Raw genomic sequence first — 14,669 nt, 5'->3', positions numbered from 1 at the left:
TATCGCAAGTGGGTGGAGGTTCCCTCTGATAAAACTTCCTGGCTGGTGGTAGTCCCAAATAAATTTAAGACCGATATATTGCAACAGGTGCATGGTACCCGCCCCGGCGGCCATTTGGGCAGGACAAAGACGACATCGCAGGTACGCCGGAGGTTTTATTGGGTGAATATGGGGCGCGACATACAGGACTGGTGTCGGAGATGCGACGCCTGTACTGCAAAAAAGGGACCAGCACGGAGGATGAGGGCCCCCCTTCAATTACACCAGGTGGGGGCCCCCCTAGAGCGGGTGGCCATGGATATCCTAGGCCCACTACCCCGCACCCGCCTAGGTAATAAGTACATCCTCGTTGTGATGGACTACTTCACCAAGTGGCCGGAGGCCTACGCCCTCCCCAACCAAGAAGCAGGGGTGGTAGCGCAGGCCTTCGTGGAAGGATTTGTATGCCGGCATGGGATTCCGCAGGAGTTGCACACCGACCAGGGACGAAATTTTGAGAGCAAATTGCTAAAAGATGTGTGCAGTCTCCTGTCAATTCGGAAAACAAGAACAACGCCTTTAAGACCTCAATCTGACGGGATGGTGGAAAGATTCAACCGAACTTTAATCCAACAACTGGCACTGTTCACCGCCACCCGTCAGGATGACTGGGACGAACATCTCCCTTATTTGCTCATGGCCTACCGAACCAGCCAGCACGGGGCCACCGCATGCAGTCCAGCGTTGCTTATGTATGGGCGGGAGTTACGGGCTCCCGCCGACTTGCTATGCGGTCCCGTGCCAGACGCAGTGGTTAACCCGCCGAGGGAGGGGTACGCACGTCACCTAGAGGAAGGCATGGAGCTAGTCCATGCCTTCGCCCGCCGCCAACTCCATCTGGCGGGGGAAAAGATGAAGCGCAGGTACGACCACCAGAGCCAGGGGAGTCAGTACACTCCGGGGATGAAGATTTGGTTCTTCAATCCCCGGAGGAGGAAGGGTAGGTGCCCGAAACTCACCTCTCCCTGGCAAGGCCTGGGGGTCGTCCTGTCGCAAGTCTGTGACGTGGTAGTAAAAATCAAAATGGGGCCACGAGCCCTCCCTCGGATCGTCCACGCCGACCGGATAAGGCCTTACATCGGCGAGCAGGCGCCCCCGTGGATTGCCTCGGCTTTAGATGCCGAGGCGGGAACCAGTACCTCTGAATAAGGGGGGCTTATTAGTGCCAGAGGACTGGGGGATTGATGAGCAATGGGCCCGGTGGGTAATGGTGGCATCCCTGCCACCCTTCCCATGAGGGGGGCAAATGCGCAATAGTTTATGGGGTGGCTATGACAACCGAGCCAGGGAGGGCTTGGTTATATTGATAGGGACTAGAGGTGACTATAGGTGACAAGATTTAAGTAAGAGACTTGGTACCTGTAGTGGGGACGTAGTAGCTTAGTGTTTGATAATGACGTGGGAGCGCTGAGTGTAAGGGAAGACGGAGGAGCGCGAGTTTTAGAAGGGAGTAGGCAGAGCAGATGCAGTATGAATGGAAGTGCTGGTGAGCAGCTTCAAATGAGGCATCGGTGAGGCAATGCTCCGAGGTGTGTGTGAGGTACAAGCGATGAATGAGAGAGCATTGCGGATGAGTGTCATGGTGAGTAGTGAGTGTTGTGGATCAGCGCGAATGCGCTTGGGGGAGAGAAGGGTGCAGGCGGCACCAAGTATGAGAGCACAGGTGTGCAAGTACAGGTGTGTGGAATATATGGAGCAGAGAATGAGTGGTGTGGAGAGAGTTGGAGTAAGTGGTACGGAGTGGTGTGCATGGTGCGAAGGTGTGGATGGGGGAAGAGTGGACCCCTTTCACGAGTACCCGGGGAGGGTAGTTTAAAGAGTAGTTAGAAGGTATAGGTAAATTGTGGTTGGATATTGGCATCTGTGGTGCGGGTGGAAGAATGATGATTGGATGGGTGCATTAGTGTTGTGGAAATGGCTGGGCGTGTAGCCTGTTAGTGTGTGTAGTTGGTTTGGGCACTCCACCACTGTGAGGATGTCAGCCAGGTGAGGCCGCAGGTGGGCTCTGGGAGCCGGTAGTAGTTGTTGTGGATGGGGCCCGAGGATCCGGAGGACGGACCTGGGTAGCCCAGTGCCAGAGGGCACCGAGTGGGGTGACAGAGCCAGGAGGGGCCTTCCCCAGTTAGTTAGGTTAGGGTGAGGAGCTAGGTAAGCTCGGGTGGCAACTGCAGTGGTGGAGGTGTGCAGGTGGGTAGACCTGCTGGGAGAGCTACACGTCGCAGCCCAGAAATTGTGCAAGGGCACCGGGAGATGAATCGGGGGAGTGAGACCCCAAATTGAGAAGCACCACAGTTTGGTCAATGGGAATTGGTTTTTAGAACCCATAGTGTAAGTTGGCCAATGGATTGGCAGGGAAAGACCCCGGGTAGTGTAAAGTGTGTTAATGTCATTTAGGAAACTAGGGCATGCCCGTACTATATATATATCTAAAATTATATCCCCCCCCTCTATTTTCATGAAATGGTTTGGTCCAAAGCGAACGGCTTGCGAGTACGGTGACAATCCCCCCCCTCTATTTACATGAAATGGTTTGGTCCAAAGCGAACGGCTTGCGAGTACGGTGACAATCCCCCCCCCCTCTATTTACATGAAATGGTTTGGTCCAAAGCGAACGGCTTGCGGAGTTTGATAAAGAAATCGCCATAGCGTGCACAAATGCGCAGGAAAGCGAAAGAATCGCAAATTAGTTTTAATTAGTTTTAAAACATAGTTTAACGCCAACATAGCGGCAACATAGTTTGGCAACGTGAAATAAATGAATACGCTCTCAAATGTGCCGTCCGAGGCAGAGTCTGTTCGGCACGTTCGGCACACGTGATAGCTCGCTGCTCTCTGATTGGTTGAATCGTTTTTTGGACATAGCTCGCTAACTACTTGTCCGATTAATATGAAACCTTGAAAAGGCACATCCTCGGGTCCCCAGCAATATACCTGGCAAGTTTCAAGTATATCGGACCCGTGGTTGTCGAGAAACAGCGGTCACAGACAGACACACAGAGATTACTGGCATTATAGATAGACTAGGGCATGCCCGTACTATATATATATCTAAAATTATATCCCCCCCCTCTATTTACATGAAATGGTTTGGTCCAAAGCGAACGGCTTGCGAGTACGGTGACAATCCCCCCCCTCTATTTACATGAAATGGTTTGGTCCAAAGCGAACGGCTTGCGGAGTTTGGTAAAGACAAATCGCAGTTACGATGAATCGCAAATTAGTTTTAATTAGTTTTAAAACATAGTTTAACGGCAACATAGTTTGCCAACGTGAAATAAATGAATACGCTCTCAAATGTGCCGTCCGAGGCAGAGTCTGTTCGCCACGTTCGGCACACGTGATAGCTCGCTGCTCTCTGATTGGTTGAATCGTTTTTTGGACATAGCTCGGTAACTACTTGTCCGATTAATATGAAACCTTGAAAAGGCACATCCTCGGGTCCCCAGCAATATACCTGGCAAGTTTCAAGTATATCGGACCCGTGGTTGTCGAGAAACAGCGGTCACAGACATACAAACATACAAACATACAAACATACAAACATACACACAGACATTACTGGAATTATAGATAGATAGTTAGGATTGATGAACCTGTCGCACCATACGCAGCCACTTACCTGAGGTGATGATGATGACTCCACACCTGTGTTTTCTTTGTTTTGTGTTGCAGGAGAGGAGAATTGCTGTTTGGATTTGTGAGACGCATCACGACGTGGATGAGACATTGGGGTGATTCCATCTCTCCCTCCTTAGGAGGGACTGATGATGAATTGGTGATGGCAAATGTTGATGTTGAGTTGGAGATGGCAAATTTTGATGAGAGTTGGAAATGGCAAATTTGATTGGTTAGGAGGGAGAGAAGACGAATTTGGTTTATGGGAGGAACGGGGAAGACAGTAGGGACGTTTGTTGATGTGTAAAGTAGATGTTTATGGGTAGTGTTGTGTTTTGTGGATACAGTAAGGGGTAAGGGGGGGGCAATGTAGGTTACCTGGTGGGGGGGGGGGGGGCGTACGGTAGGAACGTACCTGTCTCACCTGGTTCCCATGTGCCCCCAGTGTGCATTACCTTGTATTGCGTGCACTTTTGCGCCCTTACCACCTTACTCACTTGTCTTTTTTTTTTTTTTTTTTGTATACTGAATCGAGGCTCGTAAAAGAGCTAACATTTACTTCACAAACAAATCAACCAGACAAACAAAACACACAAAAAGCGGGAGCGGAAAACAAGATGTGGAGAGAAGGTGAAGCACACAAACACAACATTTGAGAGCAGGGAGATGTGTGGAAGGGAGAGGGCTTGGGGGGAGGAGGCATGGGAAGGGGGGGGGGGTGGAGGGAGAAGTATAAAACACAAGGACACCAATGACTTCCAGGACAGAAGTTGGTATTTCAAAAAAGTGGAATTGGGGTGAAATTAGCGGGGGTAGAAAAGATCAAGGTTTTGGATGGGGGAAGATAAGAGATGGTTTTTTTTTGTATACTGAATCGAGGCTCGTGAAAGAGCTAACATTTACTTCACAAACAAATCAACCAGACAAACAAAACACACAAAAGGCGGGAGCGGAAAACAAGATGGGGAGAGAAGGTGAAGCACACAAACACAACATTTGAGAGCAGGGAGATGTGTGGAAGGGAGAGGGCTTAGGGGGAGGAGGCATGGGAAGGGGTCTTCTTTTGTCTCCCACCTCCGAGGATCTGGCTTTGGGGCAGAGAGAGAGGAGAGAGAGAGAGGTGCTGGCACTGCAGTTGTGGGCCTGTACTTCCGCTGCTTGCTGCCTGGATCGATACACCATATGGACCGCAATTTTTGTGGCCGCCCACAATGGACCGCAGTTCTTTTGCGGTCAAGCACCACCCGTTGATGGACCTCTGGGTCAACGTGGCACCTATGCCATACAGGTGAACCACTTTTAGTTGGCCCCCCTGACGGCCACAATTCAGAAATGGACGCGGTTGGCGCCTTTCTTTATTTCTAAAGAAGCCAGAAGGCCAAGTGCACTCCATGAAGGCAAGACCAGCGGCAGAACATCGGCCGGCTGCGACACCACCGGTGACCATGGACACTTGATTGTGCATTTTTATGAACACTTTATTGGTGCACCGGATGGTGCTGACTGTGCATAATGGGGTGGTGCTTTTGGTGCTTGGAAGGGGTGCTCTGCACATTATTAAAGGCCGTAGGGCCACAGGGCACTCGGGGGTTGGTGTATCGATGCTGGCATGCGTGCTCTCCCTATGCATAACATCTGCATGTGTTCCTCAACGAACAGGTCCTGGATCGTAGTGTAAATATCAGTGTAGTCTTGTATAAATGATGCTCCCTACTGGCTGTATGTTTAGTTTGAGGATGCTTTCCGCGATTCGGTTATCCTGTGGGTGTGTTTCTGTTAGGAGAAGGGTGCAACGTCGCAGGGGGACATATTTACTCATTTGTGAACATCTGTAAAACTGTCGCACTCAGGGTTGAGTTAATAGTAGAGGGAACTACATCTGAGTGCCACACTAAAGTAGGTAAAAATTTATCGGGTCGGGACGCCCCGAGGTCGAGAAGGGTGCAGTGTTGCGGATATGGGATTTGCATCCATCCATATCCGCTTGTAAATATTCCCCTATTTCCTCAATACTTCCCAACTCTCCCCAATCCCCCATTCCCTAGTCCCATTTTCTGTAAACAACACTCTGTAGACCCGACCTCCCCCTATTTCCCCCATTAAAGGTCGCATCCAGGTTCACCGCATCTCATGTAAGACAACTATAGGACATCTTGCTACTTATTCTTAGTCTATGTCAGTTAAGGATTCGTTTCCATTAATTCTGACCCTTCGTTGCACCAGAATGTGATTGTATGGCACCGTTAGGAAGTTTAGGACCTCCCAATACCTCCCCGCAGCTCTTCCTCACAGTTCAGCAACAACAACAACAACAACAACAACAACGAGCGCAGGGAGTGCGCGTCTTCACTCCGGCTTGGTTGGTAGGGGTGGTGGGAGGGCACCAGGCCTTCCCAACGAGCCGCCATCGGACATGTGCTCGACGGGGTTACCAAACAGGGGCTCCCTGTCGGCTCCTCGTCAAGGGCGGAGCCCGGTAACCCCCGCACCCAATGGAAGCGGCGGACCGGCCCCAGTGGGGCGGAACCAACCAGCCGAGGGCGTGTCACTCCCCGCTGAGCATGCGCAGTGAGAGGGAGGTGACGTCAGATGCGCGCCGAGCTTGGAGCAAGCAAGACCACCTCCGAGTGCTGTGAGACCTCCCTGCATCTTTGAACCATGCTTATCCTGTCCCCGAGCCAAGGTGCACCTTGTGCCAGCGACCTACCTGTCCATTCCTGCCATCAATCCCCGTGTGAGTCTACCTTGTCCGTTTGTCCGTGGTCTGTCGGGGAATAGATAAGACTGTATTTAAGTGCCCATCTCTTCTGTGTCTTTACCTCACTCTGCCTTGTAATCTACCCCCTTTTCTCCACCACTGTAATTATACCCTCCTCCGGAGGTCTTGAGAACTGTACCCCTTGCGTCGTTTCATCTATCCCAGTGGTCGTGTCCTTTCCATCATTGATTTAGCATAGCGCGATTTGGCCAACGTCTGGGTGAATCGGGTGAGTGTAAGGGAAGAAACGGGGAGCAACTGTTCGGCCGTGGTTACCTCCGCTCGGTAAATAACATCCAATCCGCGGTCCGTAACAGTATATATATATATATATATATATATATATATATATATATATATATATATATATATATATATATATATATATATATATATATATATACAGTATATATATATATATATATATATATATATATATATATATATATATATATATATATATATATATATATATATATATATATATGTTAGGGCACCTGACCAAGATCTGGTTAATTAGACTTTAATAAACCATCAATAAGATTGATGTTTGGAGCTGTAGCAAAAAATTAAACTGGGAGAGCATCACAGGAATGATGGGCCAAATGGCCTCATTTCCTTCTTAGAGGTCAGTTTATCCTCAATCGCATGTTGCCAGGCAGTCTCATGTCATCGGGTTTTTTTCCTTATGATTTGCAGATGTACACACACATGTAAAGATAATTTCCTTGGGAGGGACAAATTTTTTGTGTGCCAATGATATCACCTTGGGTATCCCCAGCACGGTTTTGGTGGAGTACACACACATACATACAGATAATCTCCGTGTATGTGTGTGAAATCAAAGAAAAGGCACACACACACACACACACACACACACACACACACACACACACACACTCACACTCACATTCATACATTCACACACACCACACACACACACACACACACACACACACTCACATTCATACATTCACACACACACACACACACACACACACACACACACACACACACACACACACACACACACACACACACCTTACTATTTTATGTGTATAGATATATAAGTTTGTTTGCTTGCTTGATACAAGGTCTATATCAGTGCGATTTTCCAAAGCTTATGCCTATTTTACAAGTTCCCACATTATTGTGTAATTAGCTCATTTTGGATCTCGTTATTAAGTATTTGATATAAATATTAACTACATGAATCAAACATACGATGATATATCTTCTTCAATCGGATCTTCGGCCGAACTCAGATGGCATTGATCCTCATCTTCCAATCCCTTCGACCAGCCATTGCTGAGTGTGCAGTTCATCTGCCTCCAGGACCGTATCCTTATTCAACATGTTGATGTAGTTGAGAGCTGGTCAGCCCTGCTTCAGCCTTAAATGGTTATGTATCCAGAGTATAAGATTGGAAACAGGTTCGTTTTTGTGTCTATAGCAGTCCGGCAATCCTGAGACGTCTTTTTGTAATATTTTAACCGACAGCCTTGGAAGAGAACCACAGAGCTCTTTCTTTGTCATGTGTTCAGACCAATGGATATTGAAAGCTGAACAAAGAAGTCGAGTATAGCATCCATCAAGACCCTTCTCATAGGTCGCAGTGAGGGTCCATGCTTCGCTTCCATAAAGCATGCCAGACTCGACTGTTACCATTAACAGTCGTTCCTTAATATGCCGAATATTTTGTCGAATATTTTGGTTTTGTGAAGGTCTAGGTGGATGATCAATATGTCAAAATCGGTGTAACTATCGCACTGACTATCTTCAATCTTTATCTTTCTGACATATCCCTGGTCCTTTTCCATAAGAGCCATTTCAGATTGTGGTGCGCAGGCTGTCGCAGCTCTGAACTGTCTTCTTGTTGGAAGGCAGATGAAGATAAAAAATAAAGTTACTGCACAGGTAAATATTGTGGATGTTACTACATTTTCTATTGGAATAGCTGAAAGGCTCTGCGTGATCAAATAATTCAGTTGTTATGGACTTCCTGCACTCCCTTGTTAATGATACATGCATCACATTTCACAACACAATACTACTTAATATGGTAATTTTTCGCCTTGCAGGGGAGTAATGTGAATTCAAATATCTGCTTCACCCTGCATATTTAGCCAAACACAGAAGTGATTGACAATATCTGGTTATATTTCTAGTGTCACATGAGAGATGAGTTCCTTAACCTCACAGAATGTGGATTGAGACATATGGGCAGGTCAAGTTCTATACACACCAGATGAAAAGGAAAAATGAGCAGAGGTAAGCAGTGATACTGTATTTAGGTAGATTCCATGCCAACCCTGATTTATGCAAGTTGTCAGCCGAAAGTTGAACTGTACGTCGAACGACAGGTGGAGTTCGAGCAAAATGGCGTCCAACCACAAAGGCAGTCGTGCAGAGTTATGAAAATCGCTTCATGAAAGTCTCAAGTGATCAAAACGCTATGTTGTCATGGATATTGCACTTTAAAAATGTTTTTTTTTTGTAGTGTTGAAACCATGCGAAGTCATGGTAATGTTGAGCTATCTTCGAAATAAAAGGTAAATTAAGGAAGTGAAGAAGAAGAAGAAGAAGAAGAAGAAAAACAATTTGGTTGGTGTTGTTGTTGTTGTTTAACCCCGGACAATTCTCTCGAACAAGCCCGTGGCACTGAGCAGCTGATCGATCTCCCAGGAGCGACACAGAGAAAGAGGAAGAGAGAGTGAGAGAGACATAGTGAGAAACAGGTTTTGTTTATTGGCCAACCCCAAAATAAGATGAAGAGGAAGAAAGAGAAAAACAATTTAGTTGCTGTTGATGCTGTTGTTGCTGTTGTTATTGTTGTTTAACCCCGAGCAGTTCTCTCGAACAAGCCCGCGGCACTGAGACAGCCAATCAATCTCCCAGGAGCGACACAGAGAAAGAGGAAGAGAGAGTGAGAGAGACAGAGTGAGAAACAGGTTTTGTTTCTTGGCCAACCCCAAAATAAGATGAAGAGGAAGAAAGAGAAAAACAATGTGGTTGTTGTTGATGCTGTTGTTGCTGTTGTTATTGTTGTTTAACCCCGAACAGTTCTCTCGAACAAGCCTGCGGCACTGAGACAGCCGATCAATCTCCCAGGAGTGACCCAGAGATCCCCACATGCAGGATGTTTTACCCCCACCTTCACAAAGTCAGGGCCGTGAGAGAGAGTGAGAGACAGAGAGAGAGACAGAGAGTGTGAGAGAAAGATTGGGACCGATTGTCACGCTGACCATGACCGCGCTGCCCTGATGAATCCAGGCAGCAGGGCAGAATGGGGGAGGATTTGGCTGCTGACTTGTGTTGGGGGGTAAAACCACCGTGAAGAGGCATCCCTAATAGTTGTGCAATTTGGTTGTTTATATCTACTTGACGGTTTGATAACCACCTTTAGAGGCCATTTTTCCCCGCAAAGCGGGGGTTGGCCTTTTTCGGGGACCGTGGTTGTTGTTGTTTTTCGGTCCCCTTTTTGAAGCAATGTTTTACGGCCGGATGCCCTTCCTGACGCCAACCCTTTTTGCCGCCTTTAACGACAAGCAGGGAATTACCAGTGTACTGGTACTCAATTTGCCGACCTCGGAAGGATGACAGGCTGAGTCAACCCCCCTGGCGTTAATTCAGCGATCGACCAGGATTCGAACCCAGGATCCTAGGATCCTAAGCCGGCACCCTAACCGCTAGCCCAACACCAGGGTCTACAGATACTTCAGATACTTCAGATACTTCTCTCCTCCAAACCATTTTTCACTATATGGATGGTAACCTGCGGTTATATAATACTAGCAACGGTACCCGCCCCATGGGCGGGGCTTCAATTGGGAGGCCCAAATGAAAAGGCAAGATATCAGAAATTGAAGGCTTTTTTATTTTAAACGATTTATGTAAACATCCGTTAAATTATATCACACGCAAATCATCAAAATCTAAACAGTATTTGTAGAATTTCAATAAAAGCCACATCACTGTTCATGTCGGTAAATATTATTCCATTGTGTTTGGAAAAACTGGAAAATTGGAAAAATTGGAAAATTGGAAAAACAATATAGCCGATTTTACTCCAGGGGGTCCCAGGATTACCCACCCAAAATTTTGTTGCGATCGTTTCAGCCGTTTTTGCGGTACCAGGGAACAGACAGACGGACAGACATACATTTGGTGAATTATAGTAAGATTAGGGATTAAGCACACCCATGCAGAACTAGCTCGTCTATGATAGCCTGGATATATGATAGCGTCTATGATAGTTGGTTCTATTTGGGCCTATCAGCATCTACAAGCATCTTCCGTTGAGACCCATGACCCCTACCGACAAACCAATGTTACCTTTGGTACGTATGTGTTGAGCATTAGTGCACTACACAGAAGGTGAATAAACAGTTTTTAATCACCTTCCAAAACAATATTGTGGAATCTTCTTCTTCTTTAATGGTCACAATGATTCCCATATTCTTATGGGGTTGGGGGAGTTTTTGGCTCAAGTCTTTCATGAACCGGTGGCCAGGCCTGACGCTCGACAAAGTAGTTAGGGCAGGAATTTTGAATTTCGGCCATGGTGCCAATCAATAATTCACCTACTCTTCTCGATGGACACCATGGGATCTTCAACATCCACCAACTAATCTACATCCTGCCAGCCCACACAATATTTTTGAATGAAGGCTGATCATTTTTCATTCAATTTCTGTTACATGGTAATCCTTTCAGCCAAATGTCTCCAAACATCTGTAGTTCCAGAATTATGCATGTTATTTAATGGCGTCCTGTGTTCTTACATGCATTGGTTCATTTATTTGTGCAAGAACTGAACTTCCCAATCATTCAATCGTTTTTTTTGTGTAAATCTCACTGTTCCGGTTGATATTCGTATTTGCTGCAAGACATTCCTATTTTCTGCCCCCACGTAGCATATGTAAGGGAAGAAAGGAAATGTCATCCCATAGTGGGAATGTGTTGGAAAATATATGGGAGTACTCTCCTGGAGCACATTTCAAAGTGTTTTAACTCAGATTTAAGTGCTTTTGAGATTTTTTTAAAAGTCCAAGTATATTTATCAACATATTACCTTTCGTAAAAATGATATAAATTGGATACGGTTATTTTCCATTCTGGAATTGCCTTTTAAGATAAGCAGGAATGATGCTATGGCTGGAGATAAACGTACCATTTGCTTGCTGTCTCCAGCAAAGGCCTCACGCACGTATAGTGAGCCCACAGCTTTGTTCAGGTTCTGGTTGACGTATCGTACACATCTGCGCCATCGAGCATCTTCCACAGTCGTTCCATCAAGTGCCTATGTGAAAGTTATAATTAGTACACTGAACAGGTGAGGATGCAACAGGACAACATGAACAGTATATAGAGGAGGGAAACACCAACAACACAGTTGAAGGCGAATATAGAGGTAGACTTGGGGGTAGGAGACGATGCATGGGGTGGGCAAGATGGATACAGAAGGAAGCTTTCAGGAGGGAAAAATGGAAATTTGGAAAGAGAAGGAATTGGGGAAAGAGAAGGAATTGGGTCCATGAGTGTTGAAAATATCGATGCTTGGGGTGGACAAAATATCATCGATGAAGTGCATAACCCCCTTAAAGATGGTGTTGTAGTAAATGGATGGTACTGTGGAGGCCTCTTGATCAGATAAATCTATACTAGAGCATCAATATAGCCACACTCCTCAGGGATAGCTGAGATTCTTACTGCTATTGTTCCATAGATCTTGAGCTTTACCCTTATGAAATGGAATGACATTCCCCACTGCATATTGTTATATACACTTTCCTCATAATGCGGAACACCACTGTTTGATCTCAATTTCCAAACACCATGATAGAATCTTTACCAAGCATTGAAGATGATTCCATGAATTATTTTGGCCAAGTATTGTAATACTGTCTTCAAAACAAAGAATTTTGTCGAATTGTGATGAGGCCGAGTGAAAAATAGGTTGATTTCCAGGAAGATGAATCTGGAGAATCTAGGTCGGAGGGTCAGTAGCCTTTTTTATTATTGGTTCAATATATTTCTGATCGATGAAGTGCACAAACCATGCACTTAACTGCAGGAACTATAGGGATTTACATCTGTATAGTGACAGGAATAAGCAGAACATGGTGCCGTCTGTATTAATAAATCAATAGATTCTGAAAGACTAATATAAGAAAATGATGCAGGTCATTCAAATTGTAACCAACTGGCCTGGCCAACTTAGCCATCAAGTGTTTGAAATATTCCAGCGCTTGCTATAAAGGTTATCTGATGTGAATTTTAAAAACATCGACGAATGTTTACAAACCTGTGAGTTTGATAAATCGCTGTTGGCTCTCACTATTAACACCGAAGCGATCAACGATAGAATGTCATGGCGTCAATATAATGGGAAGCAGAAGTGGTTGAAATAACCCAGAGACTTCCGAAACCAATGGATGTGCTCCAAAATGTATGAAAACAACCAAATTCGGAAAGTTAAAAAAAAAAGTGGGTCGGCAAAAATATAGGGTCAGTTGGGATTAACATGGAAACGAATCATTGTTGAATCGCCGTTAAAATACCATGAAGTATGATAAATATTCAAGATAACCATTCATTTCAAAATGACGTAATCCACTCCAGAATGCTTGGTGCGCATGTGAAAGTGAATGGACTGTGTATCTGGATTAGGTGCTTCTGAGCATAGATGTGAAGGACATATCTGGGCTTGTGTATGTACAGGCTAAGTTTTAAATGATGATATTTACTGTTAATCATTTTGGGATGGGGGAGGACAGCTATGGGAACTGTGATGGACGGTGGGGGAGCTATGAGAGCAGGGTCATGAGAGAAATTATATTCGATTTTTGCATCTATTGCTAAAAGGAAAAGTGTGTGTGTGTGTGTGTGTGTGTGTGTGTGTGTGTGTGTGTGTGTGTGTGTGTGTGTGTGTGTGTGTTATATCCACGGTCTCCGCTAGCTTGTACTAACATGAAATGATACAAATACGACTCCTCTCATCCATTGATATTTCTCGTATTGCTATATTTCCATGAGACCATTTTGCATTCAGGAACACAGTTATGGTTAACCACGTTGAAACTGCCACTCTTTTGTTTAAATGCTGAAAATTATGTTTCAAAGACGATTTTAATTACAGATTTCGCACTAGCAACAGAAGATTTAAAGTGTCCGGCGAGCCGAACCAAGTCGCTGAAAACACACACACATCGGATGCGCAAAAGGCCCTGTTTAGCATTAATGTCATTTCGAAAGTCGCATATTGCAAAAAAGTTATCAATTCGTTTTTTGTTATTATTATCCAAATTCATCTGAATGACATACAGCCAAAATGGAATGAAAAGCAGCCATAAAATATGGAAAATGTGTGGGGCAGTCCTGGCCAATGGGGCTCTCCCAGTTTTGCTTTCAAGCATGTCATCAGATTTGTTGTACCACCTAGGGTTGAGAGAAAATGTTATTTGGTTTATTTACAGGTAAACAATCAATCCTGCTTACCTGAAGAAAGTTCAACTGTACATCCTTGAACCTCGAACTTAACCATCCTGCACTCTCCATCAGGAAATGCCAGACAATGTAATTCTGTAGGGTCCTTCATTGGAGAAAGGAAATGCAGGACATCAGGGCAATCAGAGCTGCAACAAACCAGATACCCAGGTGGAATGTATAAACCATAGCAAACATACCTGGCTGAGTATTTGTTGAGTATAGTAGGTAATCTTTTGAGGTATTCTGGAGCATACACCAAAATGCTTTCATTCTTTGATATCGTAACATTCACTTTGTGCATAATAGTTGCCAAAAATGTCTGCCAGTCAAATCCCTATTGGATAACAGAGAAGGTACAGGGAAAGGATAAGGAAAAATAAACGTTTGCCTTCCTTTGTAAAGGTGAGCTCCCAAAAACAAAGCATTGGCTATTTTGTTGATATGTTTCTTTTGAGAGTGTAGAACTTTTCAAAGTATATTAAATTGTCTAATGTATTTTTGAATCATCTTGTTGATAAAATAGGGTAATAACAGTGTTAAATATATATAACAATCATTGGTCTTCTGTTATCATAAAAGGATATGCAAGGAATCGCAACACAATGGACGGAGGCCATTTTTATCCATCATGTTTGGTCTGTATCCAGGAACTAATCCACAATCATATGGCTCAGAGGCGAACATACTACCAACCGTGCTCTCGTTAGGTCATTCAGGTTACAACAGCACGAAGGCCTCCCATCCTAGCACTAACCAGGCCTGACTC

At 45.2% G+C, this 14,669-nt stretch overlaps 2 protein-coding genes across 6 annotated transcripts in view; one reads left to right on the top strand and one right to left on the bottom strand.

Moving 5' to 3' along the window:
• Positions 1–14,669, bottom strand: part of LOC137415320 (membrane metallo-endopeptidase-like 1) — a 176,668-nt gene that overhangs the window by 84,383 nt on the left and 77,616 nt on the right. For both annotated transcript variants that reach the window (XR_010982046.2, XM_068100906.2), the window contains exons 11-13: positions 14,101–14,237; positions 13,913–14,006; positions 11,586–11,714 (exon numbers count right to left, since the gene is read on the bottom strand). Coding sequence is in view for 1 of the 2 variants with exons in the window: in XM_068100906.2 (XP_067957007.2) it covers positions 11,586–11,714; positions 13,913–14,006; positions 14,101–14,237 (360 nt within the window). In the remaining variant the exon portion in view is untranslated. The remainder of the gene's footprint in view (positions 1–11,585; positions 11,715–13,912; positions 14,007–14,100; positions 14,238–14,669) is intronic.
• LOC137415321 (uncharacterized) overlaps positions 1–14,669 on the top strand; it is a 189,520-nt gene that overhangs the window by 148,132 nt on the left and 26,719 nt on the right. The window contains exon 3 of one of the 4 annotated variants that reach the window (XR_013623100.1): positions 8,236–8,294. The exons of 2 other annotated variants lie outside the window; for them this stretch is intronic. The gene's annotated coding sequence lies outside the window, so the exon portion shown is untranslated. One more of the 4 variants, XR_013623099.1, reaches the window with a different exon arrangement.

Source organism: Myxine glutinosa, chromosome 4, assembly GCF_964187855.1.
Source record: "Myxine glutinosa chromosome 4, kmMyxGlut1.1, whole genome shotgun sequence".
NCBI classification, from domain to species: domain Eukaryota; kingdom Metazoa; phylum Chordata; class Myxini; order Myxiniformes; family Myxinidae; genus Myxine; species Myxine glutinosa.
The sequence above is the reverse complement of the archived record's forward strand: the minus strand, read 5'-3'. Positions and strand labels throughout refer to the sequence as shown.